The sequence below is a fragment of the Myodes glareolus genome, chromosome 7 (assembly GCF_982192425.1).
Source record: "Myodes glareolus chromosome 7, mMyoGla1.1, whole genome shotgun sequence".
NCBI classification, from domain to species: Eukaryota; Metazoa; Chordata; class Mammalia; order Rodentia; family Cricetidae; genus Myodes; species Myodes glareolus.
The window spans coordinates 3,697,632-3,721,633 of record NC_142032.1 but is presented as its reverse complement, the minus strand read 5'-3'; the positions used below and the strand labels follow the sequence as shown (position 1 = coordinate 3,721,633).

Here is a 24,002-nt window from a genome sequence, read left to right as displayed (position 1 = left end):
TTTGATGCAAAATGCAAAAAATGCCTCAATAAAAGAAAGTCTCGCTGGCAATGGTGGTGCATGACTTTGATCCCAGCACTCAGGAGGCAGAGGCAGGCAGATCTCTGTGAGTTCAAGGCCAGCCTGGTCTACAAGAAGTAGTTCCAGTACAATAAGAGCTATTATACAGAGGAAACCCTGTCTCAGAAAACAAAAACAAAAACAAACAAACAAACTCACTGGCAGAGTTCCGCAGTGCAATAATGTCTCCCTGTCTCCCCTCTTGAGCACATTCCTGGCTTAAGGATCACATCAGTTTGCAAGTCATAGTCACACATCCCAAAAGCAATCCTTTTACTTTCACTTTTTGCAAACTAAAAACTCTTCAGTAAAATCCCTAAAGCATTCCTCAGTATTTTCTGTCTATTGTAGCCTTAACCGTAAATATTCCCTAGTCATGAGATTGGACAAAGTTCCCAATGGCTCAACTCAGTTACATCACTTCAGTGCCTGATTCTTTGCAGCAAACAAGTCACAAATAACACAGAAAAAGGTTTCTATCCTTGGCCCCTTGACTATCAGGTCTACTGACCAGGCCAGTCCCATAGCAGTAGATGCCCCCTAATGGAGTTATTTCCACCATAATTACATTTCCTGAAGCTAGTTCTTAGTGAGGCCAGGTGCAATAGCAGAAGGTGAGGGAAGAGGGTGCCCTGAAAATCTTTGTATCCAGCTACGCCAGGGTACCTGTCACTTCATATGAAGTGTCTAAAGCGCGTGGCCTGTGATTGGGAGCATGTGGGTAATCATGGTATTCTCGTATGGCTATGTGTGATATTTCTTAGCCTCGCTGCTGTTGTCTGAACAGTGTAAACAGTGTAAGGGTTTGTAACAGCATCCTTCCCCAGACATGGTGTTCATGTTCCTTTGTGCTTCCTGACTGTACACATGACCAACAGCATTTAGTGTCTGCTCACCTAATACTGAACACTGACGTGATTACATTGATAACAAAGTTGTGACTGATTGCAGGCTTTTCTGTCTTTGTTGTGTAGTTACAGCCGTGCTTTCTCAATCTCTTTATTGCCCAGGAAACTTTATCTCTCATGTGTTCTTAGAAACTCATGGACAGCTTTAGCCCACATGGTAGACTCACAGTCAGTCTGGGGTCAAGCTCCGTATTTCTAGGGTTTGTTTTGGTCCTAAGTGAATTATTCAGTTCAACAATTAGCTATTGAAAAATATGCCGTGTCAGATACGTTCTAGATGCTGAGTTTTAGCATAAATGAAAACATCTCTATTGACATCAGGAAGACAGATTCTAACAGATAATAAGTAAAATATGTTACATGTCTTTAGTAGCTAATGCAGCAGAGAAAAGCCAGACAGAAGAGAGGCAGTGGGACATTTGTGTGTGTTCACTGTGTTTGTCAAAGTGACTTCAGTTTTAAATGGAATCATCAGGAAAGAATTAAATTTTAGGTAAAGGAACCAATATGACTACCAAAGCCTACTTTAAACACCATCTAAAGGTAGTTGAGGTTTTAGAGTGTATTTATGGTTGTTGATTTCATTATAAGTTAATGGAAGAAAATTCTATCCTTGATAATTTCTAGCCTGTTCTTTCTCGTATAATTAATTACATCTGCTATTATCTATATGTGAAAGGTCAGTCTGAAGACTTTAGTCCTGGGTGAAGTTAGGTGATTGTATTCTTGTTAGGTGTTTGGCAAGTTCCTGCTCTACTCCAAGGAAGGGAAATGACAGCCAATGTGTGAATGTAGACACAGCAAATGGCATCATTAATGAAGATCTTAGCCCTATAATTTTATTCTCTCCATTTCTGCTTGTTCAGGATACTATGCAGGTAGCTCTCAGCAGTTCAGTCACCCATTTCTGGTTTTTAGTAGGTGTCCAGTTCCATAGAGAGGTCTCTCATATGGTATTAAAGAGTCCATTTCTTTTCTTTGGTCCATTTAAATTTTTTATCAACCAAGAAGTAAAAGTCTTGGTTATAAAAATTTAAGGTTTTGGTGGAAATTGTTGTTGTTGTTGGTTTTTTTTTTTTAAAAAAAAATAGGTTGTAGGAGAATAGAAGGAAATAGATTAATTGTTATATGGTCATATACATTTTGTGATTTAAAAATCCTATAAATCATATAATTCAGAAAAGCACAGCAGCTAATAAGTGAATCAGAGAAGAGTCAAAGCAAGAAGCTACAGAACTCCATAGAGCATTCTAGGAGAATGGAATCAAGAAAACCATTTCGCCATCAGTTGTCGAGGGACTAAGTAGATCCACCTCCTTAACTCATGCTTGGGACTGACCCCCAGACTCTGTGTGTGCAGTGTGTGCTGTGGGTAAAGGATGATGTCACAGAACCTAAGACGAGAGGAAAATGTGCCTGGTTTCATAGGTGGGAGTCTGTAGTGCGAGGGGCCGGCTTGTTGGGGCTTCTGTCCCGCCCAGTACCCCACAGCCCGCAAGCCCCAAAGGAAATTACACACAGAACTCCATAAGATTATAAACTGATTGGCCCTTTAGGTCAGGCTACTTATTAGTTCTTATAACTTATGTTACACCATTATCCTTATCTACATTAGCCACACGGCTCAGTACCTTTCTCAGCTGGGCAGTTTACATCTTTCCTCTCTGGTGGTCTGTGCAGAACTGGCGGAGGGAGCTTCCTGTTTTCCCAGAATACTCCCAGTCTCTTTGCTCCACTCCTACTTCCTGTCTGGCTTTCCCGCCTATACTGCCTGCCTGGCCAATCAGCATTTTATTAAAATATGATTGACAGAATACAGACAATTCTCCCACACCATTTCCCTCTTTTTTTTAAAAACAAAGGAAAATACCCATAGTCCATTTGTTAGGAAAGTGGGTGTAATATTTCAGGCTACTTCCTGCTGGTTGGGGGCGCTGATGATTTTATGGGGACCTAAAGAAAATTTAGAGTTATAATCAAGTCCTGACTGGAGTATCCTGTGAGTCTTGATCATCTCAGGCAGCAGTCTTGAATCTGTTCTGGATGTAGAACTCTGTCATCTGGGCCATCTGTTCCTATCGGAGATTTCTCAGGTGGTCTTCCTTTTTCGAACCTGATTTTTCTTAACTCAGAATGAATCCACAGCCTCTCATTTTCTGTGGAAACAAAAGCAAAATCTCTTCTCCAAAGTAGCATACCTTTTGCCTTCAATTCTGAAGCCAAGGTATTTTCAAATTAATTTTCTGTCCTATCAAAGGACCAAGGCAGTCTCTTTATTGACAAATGAAAATAACACATCGACAGAAGGCCCACCTACATCAGGAGTCATTATTACGCAAGACTGCTCCTGACTCCCAGAGTAGTCTCACACTCTGCTTTTAAAGTCCATATGCCTGATCCACTCTGTCTCTTTGCATCACCATAGGGAAAACACCCTTGAATATGGAGGGGTCAGTAGCAACCAGTGAGTGGCTTTTAGAATTTGCTTTGGATCACCAGTAAGTTTGGCAGTTGACAGCCATGATGAGTTTCTGCCTATCTGATCAAGGGAATGGAACAGGTCAATATAAAGGGCCACAGTTATAGAGAGATTTAACACACCAAGGCCCACAGCTCACAGGGAATTATAGTCTCAGAGAAAAATTAGGACAACAATCGCAATCTTAAAAATTAGAAAATTCAAATATCAGCAGGAAGTTCTGATCATCACACCTCATACCAGTGCCAACTGGGGAATATTTGCCTTCATAATTTGTCCAAGAAAGACCTAGGGCTGGCAAGAATAATTATAAAAGCAAAGCAAAATCTGCCTTGCCACCTGTCTCAGAAAAGAATCCAGGTTAGTCTGGATGATGAGAAACAGTTCTGTCCCTTTCTAAAGCAGTCAGAAACCTTACAATGTTACGTTCATCTTACATTTTAAGAGAGACCTTGTGGGGACACTGAAAACTGTTACACTGGAAATACTTTTGCCCTGCTCAGGTAACGGAGTAAGCCCGGTAAGGGCAAGACCATACTCCTGGCCTTCTTCCCAGAACACAGTGTATTGCACAGATCTCTGTTGCATAAATAACTAGTGAAAGGTGTTACAATATTCCATCTGTTTGAGATGAAGGTGTGAGAAAATCTTCAAATACTTTATGTGTTTCGAGAAATTCAAGTAAATCACATTAGTGGTATCTTTTAAAATTTTAATGGTCCAGAAATATCCCAGTGGAATGTATGTATGTATGTATGTATGTATTGTTCAGTGTATGAACCCAACAGTAGGTATCATAAAACTTGCTAAGAAGTAGTAATTTTGGACCCTTACCAGCAGGTGATTTCATGCCTGGTGACTGTCTACCCGAGAAGACAGAGCACTTTTGACTATGCTGTAATGTCGTTGTTGGATGAGATAACTCCCATGGTTCCTTTTAATTTTAAAAATGAATTATTGCAGTGAGTCTGGTATGATCACTGCCTCTCATAAATTCTGATTTTTGTGCATCGAATGGTGTTCCAAATACTTTAAAGAAGCCATTTACTGATTGGAATCGTCTGTTCTCCATCAAACCATTCTTCACATTTCAAATAAAAACAACCAAAATTAGTTGCTTTAAAAAAATTAAGTCATGGTTCCCTTCACAAAATATTAAAGGCAAACTGTCTTCATTTATCACTACAATAAGTCAATGAACATCTTGGGTATTTCCCAAGACATTTTAAATTATAATTAGCAGATGACTTAAAAAAGAAATAGTTTACCAAAGAAAGAACCATCTTTTCAACATTGATTTGAAAATAACTCCATTAACTAATAACAAAATAATCACATTTCCTTAAAAAAAAAAAGAACAAGTACTTAGACTATTGATTAAGAGGAAATTGCCAGTATTTGATCATTTATGTGTCTGGGAGATCTAAGAAGTTCCTGAATAACTAGAATATTATACTCCTAGATGACCAGAGTTCAGCTCGTACTCTCTGGAGGACTGGTGTAAACCTCGTCCTCAGAAGTGTGCACTCACAGGAGTCACTGGGAGACTTGTGCTCTGAGCAGCTGATTACGTCCCACACCCCATTGGGTTGACTGGATCATGTGGTCCACCTCCTGCGTGTCCCCACAGTGTAGATACTCACACGGGTTGACTGGATCGTGTGGTCCACCTCCTGCTTGTCCCCAGTGTCCATGGTGGCACAGGAAGTGAAGCATCTGACCCTAAGACCCTAAGGTGCTCTACCTGTGGTTTTATTTTTTCCTCTCAAGTTCAGATTTCACATCATCCAGGTTCTCACTTTTGCTCTTTGAGGAGTCACCGGCATTGCACATCCTTCTGAGGATGGAGCCTTTAAATGACCTTTTCAGTACTTGTCCCTTTGCTCATTTTGATTTGCTCAGATAAATTACAACCACCTGGCCTTTTGTATTAAAGAAAGCTGCATACAAAAGTGACCTTTTGCTACTTATTGGGAGAGGAAATTCATTGTATTTGAGATTAACTGCTGTTACTGTTTTCTTGGTGATACAGTGTGCTACTTTTATTTGAGGATTGGAGACATATTTCTTGTGCCTTTTGGTTTCTCTCTGCTTCCTGCTCCATTGGGTTGGACTTTCTGTGTAATCCAAAGAGAATCTTTGTTTAGAAAATAGTGAACCTGGTTTGTTTATATCCTGCTCCTGATGATTTAAAGACATCGTTGAGATTCCTCTGCACATTGAGAAACCCTCTGAGCAGTACACTCCTCCTTCACCTTCCAGCCTGGGAAGGCTTCCCATGACTAATTCTGAGGCTCAAGCTTGCCTGGCCAACTACACAGTTGCTGATAGTTCTGAAAATGCCCTTTTCTGGCTTTTTTGTTATGTTAGCACAGTATTCCATTTGCCACTCTGTAATTCTTGGGTTCAGTGTCATTGTATTGGCTGTTTCTGGAAAGCAATAGGTGGGGCCGCTGTGCAGTGTGTGCACAGGACTTCCATGGCACTGGCAGGGTTGAGCTGAGATGGCAGCCATGACACCTAAGTGATGTGACACTTAGTGGTAGGAGTGAGACGGTTAGAGCTGTGTGGTCAAAGATGAACTTTTCAGCATGTCCAGGATGAGCGGGGGCCATCTTCTCTACAATCCTGTCTCCTCTCTGTCTACTGTGTCCAGGACGAGCGGGGGCCATCTTCTCTACAATCCTGTCTCCTCTCTGTCTACTGTGTCCAGGATGAGCGGGGGCCATCTTCTCTACAATCCTGTCTCCTCTCTGTCTACTGTGTCCAGGATGAGCAGGGGCCATCTTCTCTACAATCCTGTCTCCTCTCTGTCTACTGTGTCCAGGATGAGCAGGGGCCATCTTCTCTACAATCCTGTCTCCTCTCTGTCTACTGTGTCCAGGATGAGCAGGGGCCATCTTCTCTACAATCCTGTCTCCTCTCTGTCTACTGTGTCCAGGATGAGCAGGGGCCATCTTCACTACAATCCTGTCTCCTCTCTGTCTACTGTGTCCAGGATGAGCAGGGGCCATCTTCACTACAATCCTGCCTCCACTCTCTCTGCAGCATTTCTTGCCACTTTCTCTCTGCCCAGCCATTTTATGTTTTCCATTACATTTTTTTCTGTAATAATTTGTGTTTATAAAGTAAGTTGAATAGGCACAACATATATATGACATCAAATATGATTTTTAAGTACCAATAATTTTTAAAATAGGCAGTACGTATTTTGAAGTGTGCTTTTGCTTTACAAAAACATGGCAAGTCGGAAACTGCGTCTTTCCGTATCTTTCTGACACTTCCCAGTGTGCCGCAGAGTGTGTAGGCTTTCAGGAGGCAGTGTTAGTCCCTCAGTGTGATTTCTTCTGTCCTGACGTAAGGTCATCTTTGGCAGAGTCTGTCAGTGATCACATCTATGTCCACAAAGACACACAGGATTTTAAATCTGCATTTTAATTGCATAAAGTAACCTTCAAAAAGTTTCTATTGGCTGTTTAGCATCCTGTTGACCGAGGCCAGTGTTCAGCTCTGAGAGAGAGAAATGGCAGGGTTGTGAGGATAGGGAGTGTGAGGGGGATATTAGAGAGAGGTGACCACAAGGCTGAAGTGTGTTGACATGCAGTTAGGGTTTTGCCTGCTAAGATTCTTCTGGAAGCTTTCTTGCTCTCAACTTTGGAGAACGTAAGTAATCCTTTTAGAAGCAGAGGTGTCCTGCCTCCACCTCCCAACAGGTGCCACAGAAGAGCTCCACTTTGGTACTGTGGAAAAAGTCCGTAGATAGACTCGAGAATCACCTCCTACATTGATTTTGAGAGCCGCAACTGGTACACAGTAGATTATATAAGATATGTTTGTTTAATTAATAAATGATTATAGTAAATTTTTTTCAGTATCAAAATAAGTCTGAATGTGAGTCCATTCACCATCAAAGGGAAGACATCTTTCAGAAGAGGAAAGAAAATCCTCTGAGTCTGCGTCTCATGCTCTCCAGGGTTCTCCTGAGCAATGCCAAGTGAGGAAGAATGTCCTCTGTTTCCATTCCTTAGTGAGATTTCTTGAGGCAGAAGCGAGACTTGAGAATTATCTTCTTTTTGTTAATATATGTAGACATCTTGTTGCTAAGACATGATGAACAATTTTCTTTATCATTGATGGACAAAATAATGCTGCCAAGTATAGAACACCGTCTACCTAACCAACGTTTTGCATGGGAAATTAGCCTCACTATTAATGAAAATGCAAATTGTTTACTAAGGTTCCCACTTAGGCTTTCTTTATGAATGAAATCTGCGCACACAGTAAACAAGGAGTAGAAATTTGTCATGCTAGAACGTGTCAGAGACTGAAAACTCCTGATTCTCTCCAAACCTATTTGTTCCTGATCTATTTCAAAATAGAGTAAGTGATCTACTAAATTTATGCAAATTCTATAGTATGTATGATAATTTATAGGGATGCTTGTTAATCTCAAGATGGGATCTGGAGACAAATAGACCTGGAGTCCCAGCGAAGTGCTGTCTCGATTAGCTGGCTATGGACATGCCTGTGAGGACTTTCTCACCTTGAAAGTGGATACCACGATTTCCTGAGCTGAACCCCAGACTGAATGCAAGGAGAGTGGGGTGGTAGTGAGCACAAGCATCTATTTCCTCTGCTTCCCAACAAAGGATGCAGCTTGACCCCCTTTCTGGAGCTGATGCTGCCACCACCCCAGCATCACCCACCACCTTCCCAGTGGGAAGGGAACTATAGCAGCAGTTTGGGGATAACAGACGTATGGCCAGTGTTGTCTGCTGACAACAATAGCCTCTGCTGACGAATGTTTGTATCTATTTGGCCTCTTAATTCTTTTCCACTTTTTCCTGTTATTGAAAATAGATTCTTTCTCATATGGTATATCCTGGCTATGGTTTCTCTGCCCTCTACTCCTACAGTTCCTCTGCCTCCTTCCAGCTCTGGTACCTTTCTGTCTCTCATTAGAAAAGAACAGTCTTCTAGGAAATAAAACCAACATGATAAAATAAAATATAATGAGATTAAACAAAACCCATCCCATTGAGGCTGGACAAGACAACCCAACAGAAGGGAAAGGGCCCCAAGAGTAGGCACAGTCTTCAGAGAGCCACTGTCTCACAAATGCCGGGGTCGTGTGAAAATACTAACCTGAAATCTATAACATACATGCAGATAACATATCTATAATATATACACAGATGAAATATCTATAATATATATGCAGATGGCATATCTATAATATACATGTAGACCCATGTAGTCCCTGTTCTTACTGCTTTATTCTTGGCTTATATGAGCCTTGCTTAGTTGATTGAGAGGGCCTTGAAGCATTTTATATTTCTCTTCACTTTGTGCTTGGGTTTTATCATTCTTACTCACAAATGGCAGAGAACTGTTCCAAATCTACTTCAATAATGACATTTCCAACTGTCTCATAATGCAACATTTGGTAAAAGGCGGACTAGAACAGCCAAATATGTCACCCATGCTGAGGAAAATGGGACTGTGATAATTAGTATGCCGTCTTCAAATATGAAATTAGTGCTCTAAGTTCAGCACAGTAATTCTGAGCACTCGTGGATAGCAACCTCTGTGCTGAGGGTCTGTGGGCATCCCGTTCTCTCCCGACCTCTCCACAGGGAGGTATTAGTCATTCCCATCATGTACAGAAAAAGAACAGGTTGTTTGAAAGGCTAAACTTACTGGTCGCGGTTCAATAGAAACTGAGTAGAGAAGATGCGGTTTTGAACAGGTCCTCTGAGGGACAGGTTTAGGGGCCATCACCCACACTCCACAGATGAGAAAAATCAAGGACTCGTGAGGTCTAAATCCTCTGTTGGCATCAAACAGCTAAGAATGAGGAGAGCAGCAAGTGTGGGGGCTTCTGATGTCAGAGGCTGGATTACTCAGACAAGCCCTTCAAAACTTAGGTTGTCGGCAAAGTTTGGCCACATCTCTTATCCTAACAGAATTGAAACAGGAAGGCATCCAGTCACTAATTGGCAGGGACAATTCTTAAGGACAGTGTTGAGAACCAGAAACGAGCGGGAAAGATAATTGCTGTATCTTCTACTTTATTGCTTTAAAACATCACACCAAAGCGGAGCGCATCCTGAGAAAACAGTTTTTTCTCCCAGGGTCACAGCCAGAACCTCGCTATGCACCTTAACGAGACCTTCAGCCCAACTCAGTGGCCCAGAATACATTCACTCGACTCCTTCAAAGCAATTAAACTCAAAGCTCAGAGAACAAATCAGAGTCTTAAAATATGCTTTGCATTTTACAGATAAATGTTCAAAATTAAACAAGTGTCAGTGGCAGATTTTTCCTTCCGCGTTGAGGATTGGCGTCACTGTGCCGCGCTGATTCCGGTTTGCTTGGCTTTGGAGTACTTCTCTGGGGCATCACAGTCTATGGCAGGAACTGTTTATGAATCATAGTTTGTAAATCCTTTGTTTAGAATCCAGCAAAGGGTGGCTGAGGCGCCAGAGCTTTCATTATGAAAACCTCTGTCTTGGGAGATATCATTTATAAGCCAAGGAGAGGGAGATAAAGAGAGGACACTACTAATTATGAATCCTAGATGATTCTGTGTGGACATAAACTTGAATTTACATCTTCTCAAAGCTTCTGTTGAAAAAGTAGATTGTGCCGCTGTATTTTGGGGGCCTATGTGCCAGGTGGCTTCTGTGATGTTCTGCCAAGGATGCAGAAGTCCATACTTTTTCTCCCCTCACTGTGCTTGCTTGGAAATGAAACCATGTTTGCCTGCTGCACGGATGTTCTTAGCACTTCTGCGGAGAGTGCTTCAAATCAAGTTTCTGTTTGTTAGCAGCCATATTTAATACAAGGGTGAAATTCTAGGAGAGTGAGTCATTTCTAATTTATGCACCTTTATACTTCATATTTATTATGGATTCATCACTTAAACAAAATGTAAATTAATAAGCTAAGCTACCATTCGTTACCAGTTTACTCCTGTTTCATAGAACATCATCAGGTAGGCACTCTCCTTAATCATAAAAAAGCTAAACCTTAAATTACTGCTGTGCCCAATGTCATACGTGTTAACGCACAAGCGCGAGATAACGAATCGCCTTCCTGTATTGTTATCCTCCCTCGTCTTCAGAGGAAGTTTATGAATGATGCATCAGAGGGCTCCAGCCGTTTGCATTCAGAGACCGATAGTTAATGTTTTCACCTAATGCCTGGGCATCTTAAAGATCTCCATAAATAATGAAGCCGTTCATTGTGCCCAAGGATTCTGCCTTCTTCACTGATATGATTTTCTCCTCATTTGAAAGAGTATTTAATTGCACTGCCTGTCCTGTTTAATATTTAATAATAATTTTATTAGCTGTATAGGATGAGAGGGACAAGATCTGGGGTATCTAGTGCCGGTCATCAATTTTTTCTTATCATGACTTAATGAATATTATAATTACAAGGAAAGGCAGAAATATAAATTAGCTCGGTGGTTGGTTGGGCCTCGGATACTTTGTGGTTGCAGCTAGGCAAACCCTGCACAGGCACAAATACCCAGTGGTGCTTCAGGGGCCTTTGCAGATTTCCTTGCTCCCTGCATAACCATCTGCACTTTGCATAATGGACACAGGCTGTGGCTAAAGATTTGAAGACAGACGGTCAGTCACATCTCCTGCTGGTCCCACAGCAGCTGGCAGGACCTTAACGACTGAGAAAACTTAGTCTTAGCAGGCATATATGTTCCTTATCTCTTTTAACAGATTACGACAACTTTTCATTTTCACTCCTTAACCATTTTTGATAATACTTTCCCTTCTGCTGAGACAAATGTCTGGGTTATTTTGAGTGGGCACCTTACCTACCTGTCATCGTAATAGCACTTTTTATTTAAGTGGCACCTCACACCTGAGGCTTCCCAAGTGCTCTCGAGTGCATTTTGTGAGTCCTGTGCATGGAGGTCGAGAGAATTATCTGTCGACCACACCTCTCAGGTCCCTGTGAAGTTGAACCAGGGCCTGGGGAGACGGTGGTGTCTGCCCTCAGCTTTCTAGATGTATATGTATGTGACAAGATTGCTCAGTTTTCAAGTTTTCACTTGTTCAGAAGTGAAAACAGACATTGTTGCATGTAATATGCTTTTAGCCTGTTTTAAAACACATCCTTTCGACCCCTCCAGCAACTGCTCCGGGAGCGACAGCAGATGGCCAGCCGTCCCTTCGCGTCCGTGGACGTAGCGCTGGAAGTGGGAGCCGAACAGACAGACTTCCTGCGCGGGCCCTTAGAGGTAGGAGCGGTGGTGCTGAGGGGCCAGTGTGGCTTGCATATTGATGTTGCTTCTCTGATCTGCATCTGCTTGCGAAGCCACACGGAGTCTGATTAGCTAGAGTTGACAAGATTTGGCCACATATGTTACAGTATTTTCAAGGCGTGCAGTTTTAATGGCATGACGTGAGCCCTAGCAAAAGCCACTGGAGAGTCTATTAGCCCAGGCAAGAGTGACAGACTGCTCGCTGGCAGCCTTTGCCTGACAGATAGGAGCTGAAGGAACTTAAGGTATAGTTGCAGAGGAAGAAGCTGAGTGCCACATTTAGTTCTCAGAATACCCTGTGGCCCCTGCTGAACAATTCACATCCATCTTCATTAGCAAAAATTTGCTGCCAAAGGTGTGTGGAGATGAACTGCATTTTAACGATGTAGTTTAGCTTTTAAAGATGAGTGTAAAATACACCAGATATTTTTATTTGTGGAGCATGACGATTGCCACACAGCTGTATTGCATGTGCAGAAATAAAAGAAATAACAGAAAAGCAGTGAAATAAAAGTGTGTGCAGTTGAGTGTGACGCTGGAATCTGAAGTAACTGAGGTCACTGAGGTCATGGCCTCTGGAAGGAAAGGTCAGACCGTGAGGGGTCACCCTCCAAAGCTGTCTGAGAATTCTGGTTTAATTGCATGCATGTTAGTGTATGCTTAGTGTGTGCAGTTCTTAAGATGGAAGAGTAACGCATGCTGGAGTTGACACCTTTTATTCTGTCTCAGAAATGCCACTATTTGACTAATTATGTTTTCATCAGATTTATTTTCCCCAGAGAAAGGAAGGAATTCATGAATAGACTTATCTTAAAACATAGGTACAAATATATTTTACTTTGTCTGTAGGGACAGAGTTTTATTATTTTTAAAAGTTAAGCCAAAAATATACCTCATGAGTAAAATAGAAAAGGTTAGTTTGTGGATGGACCAAAATATATGTGTGGTGTATGGGTGTATGTGAGTGTGTGTGCACATGAGCATGCACACACATGTGTGCACATGAGCACACACACATGTGTGGCATCAGTGTGTAGCCTCTATGTACTTAATTTTTTCCTACCCTAGGTCACAAGGTTCCATGGAAGATTAGAACATTAGGAAAAGTAGGTAAATTTTTTCCATTGCCAGGAGAGAAATTAGGAAGCAGAACGTGTAAATTAAATGCTTAGCAAATGCTTTAATTCTGCTTTAGTCCCCTGTTTCAAATAATGTTATTCTAAAAATGTTAAAAACGAGCAGAAAATCTCAACTGTTTAAAATCTCTGTTCTCTCCAGTGTTGCATGTTCATGTCATGGGCGAAGTGAGTGTAAGGGGATGTGTGTAGGCTCTGGAGACGGAAGCCTGGGCAGAGAATGCACAGGAGGGGCGGATGGCGGTGCATGTGGAGGGGTGGATGGTGGTGCATGTAGCGGCCTCGCAGGAGTATCTCAGCGGCTCCTTGACAGTGTACCAGGTGCACACGCGTGAACATAGAGCCCTCTGAGGATTTCTCCTCCCCAATTGTTCTTTCCTCTACACTTTGATGCTTTCTTAACTTTAAATTTTGTTTTGTTGAGTTTAAAACTGTCTACCTTTATTTTATTTTATATTTTCCACTCCTAGTTTATGTTCTTAGTTGAGATTTTCCTGCTAGACTCAAACACCCCTGTGTTTGCAGTTTCTCTGACCTTCATGCAGCAGACTGTCCACTGTCTGTCCTCCAGCCCAGTCCACGGCTGTGTTTCCATGGATGTTTGCTCTGAAATACAGCATGATCCCACAAGGCTCGATTAGCTTCTCAGGTGTGTGTGTGTGTGTGTGTGTGCATGCACGTGTGTGCCTGTGTGTGAGTGTATGTGTGTGCACGGGCACACGTGACATGGGCACAGGGAGACAGAGAGAAACCATTCTCTTCTCTTGTTCATTTCTTCACTTCTGAGTATTGTGTATTTCCTTTCTTGATTTACATAGTACACCATACTTATCAATGGCCCATAGAAATGCTTGTTCCCCCTTTCAGTTCTAAGCCTTATTAATATAACTTCTCCTTTAGCTCATCTCAAGCAAAATTACTACAGTAGTTTGTGCATGATCCCATTTCTGCTTCCAAATATCAGAAGTTCTGATACAGATATGATAAATGAACCTCGTTATTACAGAACGTTTAACTAATGGTGAGCGTCGTTTCCTCCGTTTGTATTTCTGATTGCTCCCTGGCCACAGAAGGATGCCCATGATCTGATGTCACTGCAGAGCCAGCAGCTGCGGTGGGCAGGAGTCCAGGGGCCTGCATGCCTGGCTCAGAGAGAGTCGCAGGCTGTGCTGTCACTCTGTGGGCCTGGCCTGGGGACCACCTCTGCAGCTCTCCTGCCCCACAGCAGCCGGTGAAGGATCGGTGCAGCTCAGACCAAGGCACCTGTGCAAGCTCCCGGTTCTTCTCCGAGTGGCCCAATCACGTGCCTGGTTTCTCTGTGTTCCTGGAGACTTTGGCTTCCTGAAAATGTCTCTGAGAGTCATAGGTTTTCTTCCGCCCTCCATGTGGTCTCCATGTTTAATGCTCTCCTGGAGCCTTGCCGTGGGCTCTCCCGGAGCCTTGCCATGGGCTCTCTGTGCCACACACGTTATGGCAGCTCTGCTGTGGGCTCTCCCGGAGCCTTGCCGAGTGCTCTCTGCGCCACACACGCTATGCCAGCTCTGGGATTCTTGCTTTCCTCTCTCATAATGCAGCTCAGTTCTCTGAACAACCTGAATGCCTTTGTGGTTTTTATACCACATCACCTCAGAAATTTAGCTACAAGATATCAAAGGGAAATTAATTGCATGCTAGCTCCCATTTAGCAAGTCCATTTCATCTGGGGTTGAGTTCTGATGATAGGAGAGTAGTATTGTCCAAGCCTGTTGAGCTACAATTCATAAACTATGCAGCTCACCCATTTAAATTATATACTCTATTGTTTTTAGTATAAACATGGAATTGCATAATCATTTCCCAGATTAATTTATAGTATCCCACTTGCCTTCACCCACATTTTCCCCAGACTTCTCTTGCCCTAAGCAACTGCTAACCCATTCCTGTCTTTACATCTTTTTTTTTTCTATTTGGGGCAGTTTGTGTAAACAGAACTAGGAAATACAGGTTTTCTGTATTTCACTTTCACTAAGATTACAATTTGGGAACCCATCTCTGCTAGGACTGTCAGTAACTCATTCTGTTTCATTACAAGTTATCATGTGTTGTGTGCGCACTTCCGATGGTCAGAGGAGGTTCGCTGTGCAGCTCAGGCTGGTTGTTCAGTCCTCCTGCCTGTGCAGCCCCGGGCCCAGCGCCCTCCACGTGTTTGTTCCTCACCCGATTGTCACGGGGACGGTTTCTACTTGGGAATAGTCCTGATGACAGAGTTTACTTTTGCTGAGCCCAGGACTGGAATCACTGGACCTCGAAGTTTTACTGTTGAGAAGACTCTGTGCTGGGCAGCAGTCCCCATCTAGAAATCACCATCATCGATGGAGAGTTCCTTTCTGGGCATTTCCCTGAGGAACTCCCGTGTCAGTGACGGTGCGGGGCTGTCTTCATTATTGTAGCTCTGCGGTGTGTTTGACTCAGACAGGTCTGCTCCTCTCCAGACACCAGCGCTCTCCTTGTCCCTTGAATTTCCATGTATTTCAGGATTGATTGTATATTCTGGGGAGAAATCCTGCAGTTCAGTCTGTTTTTAGAGCCTGTGTTGGCTGCCCGTCCGTCCTGTTAAGGTAAACATCGGAGTTGCACCATGGCAGCTTGGTGCTGATTCCTTCCTTCTGCATCCTTTGGAAAAGAAGAGGTAGAAGTAGAGGTTCTAAGATTATATCCTATTTCCTGTTTGCTCTGCACTTTATAATAATTGCTGCTAATTACAAGCTTTCTAGCTATGGTTTATTCATCACTAGTGCAGAATCCTGACAGCTGTTTCAAATCCCTCTGTATTTAAATACATAAAATAGAACAATGTGGTTTATTGATTTGCTTACACGGTGCACTATGAATCCTGGGGCTATTTAAAATCACATTTAAAGATTTATATAAATCTGAGAGCCAAAGTTATTTAAAGTTATCATGGAAGGTAACTGTGTGTAATAATCACTGCACTACTGTTCACCACAGCCGGGGTGACTGCGCACAGCTGTTCACCACAGCTGGGGTGACTGTGCATGCTATTTATGAGTTCACACATTTTGTAAGTTATTTAAACACTAAATCTTTAATGTACTTTAATAATTCTAAACACTTTATTAAAATATATTTTATAAAAAATCACTCTAAATCATTTAGTATATTTTAATCATATTTTATATTACCAGGAAAATTAATATCTACCATTCAACGCTAATAAATGCATCTGGAATGAGTTTCCTACAACACAATCAGTTAACTGATTTCGCAGATAAAGGATTATTTCATGGTAATTGTTTTATATATTGCATATTTATTAATTTTCTTCCACATATTGGCAAGTAACTGTGACCTCTGATAGTAAAAAAATTCCTATGATTGTATATGTCCAGTGATGTCAGTTAAATGACACCTTTGAATTTTGTTAAATAAATTCAATTTGGAAAAACTGCCTTTCAGTGGATATCTTAGAGCTCAAATTGGTTGTTTGCTTCTCCCTGTTAGAAGTAAACATGTCACTGAGTCTCGGCAGCTCAGTGCTAATTTCTTCCCTTGATGTCCTTAAGAAAATGAGAGATTTTTGCAGCAGGTTTTTGTGGAATGCTCCCTCTGCGCCAGGCAGTGTCTGAGCTCTTGGGGAATGTCAGGGAAGAAAGAACCTGTGCCATGGAGCCCATATTCCAGGAGACCACGTAAGTCTTTGAATGTGATAGGTGTTGCATTTAATGCAAAAGGGAAAAGCAGGAAGAAGCAAGCTGTGAATTGATGTTAAATGTGCAGTTTTTTGTGAGGAGTATTGCAGCCAAAGGGAACAACTTTCGTAGACTCCCTGAGGCATCCTGCTTAGCAGGCCTAGGCAGCAAGCATTTGTGGGAAGCCAGTGTCAGGTGGGGACTGTGTGTCCTGCCGACCGTCTGATGATCTGGTGAAGAGAAGAGCCAGTGTGGGCTCTTAGGTGAAGAATGGGGCCCCCTGGGTGCGCTTAGGTGACCTCTCTGTCTTGTGAATGGAGAATTCTGGAGAGGGCTGTCTCCGTGGTGTTCCCTGGGAAGCAGACATGGATACCTGGACATTTTGCTTGGCTCACACTGAAGAATAAGCTGGTCAGGGGGTGGGGAAGAAAAGGAAGTGGAGAGGGCATCCCACAGCAACGCCTTGGGCAGCTAGAGCCCCGCTGCCCTGGGGAAGCCCCACTGGTGCCCGGCTGGTGGAACCGACGGCCTGAGCGCCATCTGCAGCAGAGACCACATGAAGGGTGTTCCTTTGGAGACCACATGAAGGGTGTTCCTTTGGAAGCCACAGGGCCTCAGGGCAGGCTAGGGTCGGGGCACTGCAGGCAGTGAGTGTGGTCAGACTCTGGCCAGAGCAGTTGTCATGGTGCATTGCTCACTTGGCGTGCTCCGTCATCCCCGTGCGCAGAGTGACAGGACACCTGTGCCACATGACGGTGACAGTCTCACTGCCTCTGTGTCCTCACAAGTAGTTCAATACACGCTTTTCTCAGTAATGACAGAAACACAGAAAAGTGCCCAGGATCTTTACGTAACTTGGATTTTTTTTTCTTTGTCTTCATCTTTTTTGTACTTTTTAGATTTGATGTTCTTCATAAACAAGTTATTCACAGCTCTTAGGTTGAAATGAAGATTATGTTGAAAATAATTTCCCTGTTTACTTTTTTAAAATTAATTTTTATATGTCTATAGGTGTTTTGCCTGCTCAAATATTTATGCACCAACTCCTTCCTGATGACTAGGGAGATCAGAAAGAGTATTGGGTCCCCTGGAACTGGAGGAAGGACATTTTTGAGCCATGTGTAGGTGCTGGGAATTGAACATGGGTCCTCCAGTGAAGCAGCTCCGACATCTCCCCAGCCTTCGACATTCAGTTTATTGAGTGGTGACCAGGAGATGGCAGTTGGGTTATGTTTTATGAATCCTTAAAAATCATTAAAATTTTCTCTATGATGTCATGCTTTTTTATGTTTATTATAGTTATTTTTAGCCAAGTACTCTTACTTCCCTTGTTATAACACTGACAAACCTTGTAACACTTTAATGACTTTAATGACCAACCTTAAAAGATATGTTAGCTAATTTATAAGGTGGTTTATTTGGATTATTCTTTATACTTATTGATGTAAGTCTTTCCATATTTTTGCACACACTACTTTAACAAAGAAAATATAAAAGTAACAAGAAAAATGAAAGTCTACAGTCTGGGCTCTTTTTCTCTTATCACAGTTGACTTCACATATATTCAGTGCTCAGACTGTTGTCACTTATTCCAAGTCCATGATTCCAACCACACGTTCCCATTAGGAGACACACCCTGGTGGTGTTTAGTGGACTCCCGGTGGGCTGTGACTTTTCACCCACAGTGATTGATCCACTCTCTGAGGCCCTTTAGAATCTGTTTTTAAAGATCAGTGCTTCGGTGTATAGGGGACATGCATGCAGGGCAGTCTCTGTAACATAAATAGGTGTATAGGGGGCATGCATGCAGGGCGGTCTCTGTAACATAAATAGGTGTATAGGGGACATGCATGCAGGGCAGTCTCTGTAACATAAATAGGTGTATAGGGGGCATGCATGCAGGGCGGTCTCTGTAACATAAATAGGATATATATGCCAAGGGAAGAAACCTGCCTTTGATTTTCCTAGGTCATAGAGAAATGTGAAATATTTTATTTGAGTTTAAAATGGTGTTTCTCAAGATTGAATCATATACTAGTCTGGTCTGTTTGAAAGCTTTAGGCCAGTCTTATTACAATAAAGACCCCATAAGACAATTAGAACTGACAGCAAAATCAGTAAAGTTAGAGAATAAAATCAATACCCAACATTAAGCAATACTTCTATATACCAGTACTTAATTTGTTGAAAAACAAATAAGGACTAAAATCATTTTCCTATTAACTACAAAAGATATCCAGGAATACCTTTAGCCAAGGAGACAAAAGACCTCTACAGTGCAAATTATAAAACACCATTGAAAATAAAGAAGGCACAAAAATTGGAAATATCTACTGTATGGAAAAATTGATATTGCTCAAAATGTCTGTATTTTTGTATTACATAAATGTCTGTATGTTTGTATTACAAAAAATGATTTACAGATTCAATGAAGTTCCATCAACACACTAGAACAAATACTCGAAGGCATATGTGGGCGTCCCAAAGAGACTCAAACTGCTAATTGAATTTTGAGCAAAGAACAAAGCTCTAGGCATCACAGGACCTGAACTACAGGGCCATAGTTAATGAGAACAGCGTGGTTTTATTGTACAGTCCTACATAATCCAGTACAGTAACTGAGAACTAGAGACAATCCACACATCTGTGTTCTACTGATTCTTGACTTTAAAACCACCACATGTTGTAAACAGAACAATTACCCCAGTAAATGGTTCTTCAAAATTGGGTATTCACTTGCAACAGAGTGAAATTCTGCCCATATCACTCGAGGCTGAAATGTGAGACCTAACACCACAGCATGGACACTTGGGACGGTCAGGTCAGTCCCAAAGGAAGGGGCGGCGGGAGCAAGCGACAGCGGTGCTGTGTCCAGGGAAGACGTTTCCGAATGACAGAGACTCAGGCAGCAGCCTGAAGAGAGCGGCTTCCATGTGGGAAAGCAGACTGAGCATCTGACACAGCTTCAGTGTTAAGATGTACGAAGCTAAGAACAGCAAAGTCCTTCCAGTCCAGTCAAGCAAATGAGCGGATTGTTGACTGGGGTTCTTGAAAGAAGGAATTCAGGTTGTCGACAGATTTATTAAAGAAGGCTCAAAATCATTAATTGTTAGCAAAATGAAAACTGAAATTAATGAGATGTGCTCTCACCCCAGTTATATGACTTTTACCTGAAAGACTAAAGATAGCAAATATTACTGAGAATGTAGAGAAAGGGAACTTTTAAATGCTATTTATCAGAAGTTAATGTTATTTAAATTAATAATGTTATCATGGGAAAATTCTTCCTTAAAACACTAAAAGTAGATACCCCATATGTTCCCATTGTGCTACTTATGAATATATACCCAAAGGAGCATCTGCATAACAGATGAATTAATGACTCCCATATTTATTACAGTATAATTTGCAATATCAAGAAATGGGATCCACTTTGCTACATATCTACAGATGGATGATGAAATGGAGTATGGATATGTGATGGGATCCAGCCATAAAAGTGATATTCTACTATTTGCTATCAAATTGAATGGGACTCAAAGGCATTTTATTAAATGAATGAAATAATGAAGACACAGAAGAGCCAGTGCTGTTGGCTTATATATGGAAACTGTGAACATTATTTAAAGTGTAGAACACGGGAAGACTTAGAGCTTGGATTAACAAGCACCGAAGCACCGTGTGACAGAAGCAGAACGTGCCCTGTCGTTCACGTAAAGCATTATGTATTTTACTAATAACAAGGAGGACTTTGGAGACTCAGCATACAGCAGTGCTGACAAGATGAACGCAGGCAGCTGGCTGGGTACAGATACCTGTCATGAAGACTACCCCTTGAGTTTGATCCTTACGACCAACATGGTAGAATGGGAGAGGTGACTCTCTCGAGTTGTCCTCTGGCCTCCACTTGTTTGGACATGCACACACACACACACACATACATATACACATACATACACACATGTATACACACAGACAGACACACACACACACAAAATGCATGCATGGATACACATACATACGTAATCCATGCATGCATGCACCCATACGTGCATAAACATACATACATACATACACACATATACAATACATACATATATACATATGCATATTCACTCACACAAGATAGATAATAATTTTGGAGGAAGATGAAAACCTTCATTACCCTGACTTGGTTATTACACATTATAAATAGAAATACTGTCCTAGCTACTTTTTGGTTATGGTAAAACATAACCAAAGCAATTTGTAGAAGAAAGAAAGTTCATTTGGGTTCAGAGTTTCCTAGGGTTAGAGTTCATGACCATCATGGCAGAGAACATGGCAACAGACAGGTCGGCATGGTGCTGGAGCAGTGGCTGAGAGCTTATGTCTGATCCACAGCCTGAAGGCAGAGAGAGAGAAACTGCCTGGCCTGGGCTTTTGAAACCTTAAAGCCCACTGGAGTAATTAACACACCTCCTCCAACAAGAACACACCTCCTAATCCTTCCCAAACAGTTCCAGCAACCGAGAGCCAAGCAATCACATGTATGTGGCTTTGGGGGCTGTTCTCATGCAAATCATTCTATACCCCATAAACATGTATAGATATAATAATAAAGCAAAGTCCATGTGGGTAAAATAATTTTCCTTGTGTTAAATCTGTAATATCTTATTTGGAAGTAATAGGAACAGGCTAGCATTCGGGTAGCGTTCTGTCTGTGGGTCAACAAGACTGAATTTCCAAGGCTTCTCCTGTTCAACACTACTCTCTGGTAACAGCGAGCAGAGCCCATCTACCAAATCCTTCGACTGTCTGAAACAGTAAGTTCAGCTTCAAGCAAACCCTTCTCATAATGATTCCTGTGTAGGCAAAGACTTGTTTAACATCTGAGTAAAAACTAACACTGGCTAATATAAGTCCCTTACTACTATTAGTACAGAAAAATTTTTTAATCTCTTTTCTAACATTTTAGATTATCTTGAAGCAATTGTTGTGCTTCAGTAGTTACCTGATTTTTGTTTAAATATTTTATTATGCTATCATTTCCTAAGATAGTTGCTTTAACATTAAATTTATGTTTTCTTTAATATATTTTATCAAGTTTCATATGATATGTTATTAATTTATTTACACTTTTTCTTCCATTACATACATTAGTAGATCATCTCCTGGTTTATATTCTCAATGCAATAACTGACTGTAAGAATTCCATAAAATTCTATTAAATCAAATATATACTGTTATGAAATAAGATATGAGATATTAGAAATGTGGGGCTAGATATTGTATCAATATACTGTAGAAGATAAGAAACCAATAATGTTAAATAAACATCATGTCTTCTCGTAGCATGGCATGCTTTCTTGGGAAATAAAGTATCCTGCCCCAGGATCCCCAGACCTTCTCTTTGTCCTTGCTCACTGCATCCTCCCCCACGTATCCAGCCTCACCTCAGCCCTTGCAACCTTGATCTGGCCCCTTTGAAAGCAAGAGGCAAAACCAATCCCTCCGGTAAATTGCTTGCCCGAGCTGTTGCTTTTCTTTTTTTCCAGTGTGGGAGTGGTGACCAACACACATGTTTTACCAGTGTGGGAGCAGTAGCTAGCACATGTGCATGCTTCCATGTTACCCAGGGAACACCACCCATCTCTGCCTCTCAGTCTCTGGCTCTGCTGTTCCCTGATTGACCAGAACTTTCTTTTGTGGTATAATGCTTACCCGTCAGGTCAGAAAAGAGTGACTGAAGAAGTTGGGGGCGGGGGGCAACTAATGAGGAACATAGTTTTTTGTTTTGTTTTGTTTTGTTTTTCAAGACAGGGTTTCTCTGTAGCTTTAGAGGCTGTCCTGGAACTAGCTCTTGTAGACCAGGCTGAAGTCGAACTCACAGAGATCCACCTGCCTCTGCCTCCAAGTGCTGGGATTAAAGGAACATTAATTTATGGTGACAAAAGGTTTTCTGTACAGCACTGATGTCCCAAAGAAGTCTGGAGAGGATAAATTTTAGTATAGACAGTTGTGATACATTTATCTGCTTGTTCTTTATCAATAAAAACTCAGGAGTCAGGTACCAGACAGCCTGGATGATCAGGGAAGCATGGAGAAGCGGCCGGTCACCTCCACTCTCTCTGTCCCTCCGTCCCTAATCCCCACCCTGCTGCTTCCTGCCTGGTTACTTGTTCTCAGTCCTCCAAAACCTCTATGTTAATTTTGTTTAGCTAGAAGCTACCTCCACCCCCAATTCAAAGCCTAGTTCTATTGGCATCTTGGGAGGGTTAGAAGGCAAATAAATATCACATAGCATTTTCTCCTTTTGTCTAAACAAAAACGGGATGGTTTTAGCACTGACACAGAGAACCTGTATACAATGAGAACAATTATCAGGTAAGGATTACATTCACAGTGTCCAGTTCATTTACATTTGGCAAATTCAGAGAAAATATTCCATTATCTATCCTATCTTGCTAAATCCAAAGTTTTGTACCTAATTCAATTTCTATTCTAACTTGCATTACCAACCCAAACTGTCCTTTTATGTCTCTCAAGCTTATACACTGTGTACTTCTTTTGTAATTTCTTTTCTGAAATTGTTAACAAGGAAAACTGTAAAACCGTTTCTAGTCTTCACTCTCCATCAAAGCCCCAAAAGGGATAAAATATTACTTGAGTAAACAGAAAGTACAGAGCAAGCAGCTTCCAAAACTCTACAAATGAGAGAAAGAGCTGACTGCCTGGACAGTCACCCAGGTTCTTCTGTAACACTGGGGCATCCATTTTGACCCACAGCCCTATAATATCTGACAAAGTTTTCCATGAGGTAGGAAATTTGAAGGACTGTCCACCTTGTCTTGGGAAAGCTTGACAGTCTCTTTCTGTTATGTCCCACTTATCCAGTTTGGGCAGCATACTTCCAGCAATTGAGGCAAGGGCAGTTTCTTGGCTAATGGCTAACTTTTGCCGCAAAGAAAGCAAACTCCATATGGCGTTTCTTCGATGCACATCATCGTCTCTAAAGTAGATTGATGCTGCCAGGAACAGATGTGTCTGTCATAAAAAGCCTCATATTGTTAAAACATCTTGAATCATATCACGTAGATCTCTGACATGGATGAAGACAGCTTTCTATATAAAATATATCTCTGTTTTACTTTGAAAACATACCTAACATGAATATAAGGTTGATTGTGGTTGGTGGCTGCTACCTGCATTTCTTTATTATCCTAAATAGTTAGTAATAATAACTTTAAAGGACTAGAAATTTACATTACATTGTTAAATGAACCACATGAGTATAATACCTTAAACAAGAGTAGAAACATATGTACACTATAACAAAAAGCCTTGAATTTGTATCAAGATAAAAAATGTAAAATGTTTAAGACCAGTGCTTGTTTTTCTTTTAAGTTTAAAAGTAGATTTAGTAATCTACCCTTTATCCTATCATTTCTATATCCCCTT

The 24,002-nt window shown here is 41.5% G+C and overlaps 1 protein-coding gene across 1 annotated transcript in view; it reads left to right on the top strand.

Moving 5' to 3' along the window:
* Positions 1-24,002, top strand: part of Atrnl1 (attractin like 1) — a 542,404-nt gene that overhangs the window by 322,095 nt on the left and 196,307 nt on the right. The window contains exon 27 of the mRNA XM_048424018.3: positions 11,606-11,713. Within this exon, the coding sequence (XP_048279975.3) occupies positions 11,606-11,713 (108 nt within the window). The remainder of the gene's footprint in view (positions 1-11,605; positions 11,714-24,002) is intronic.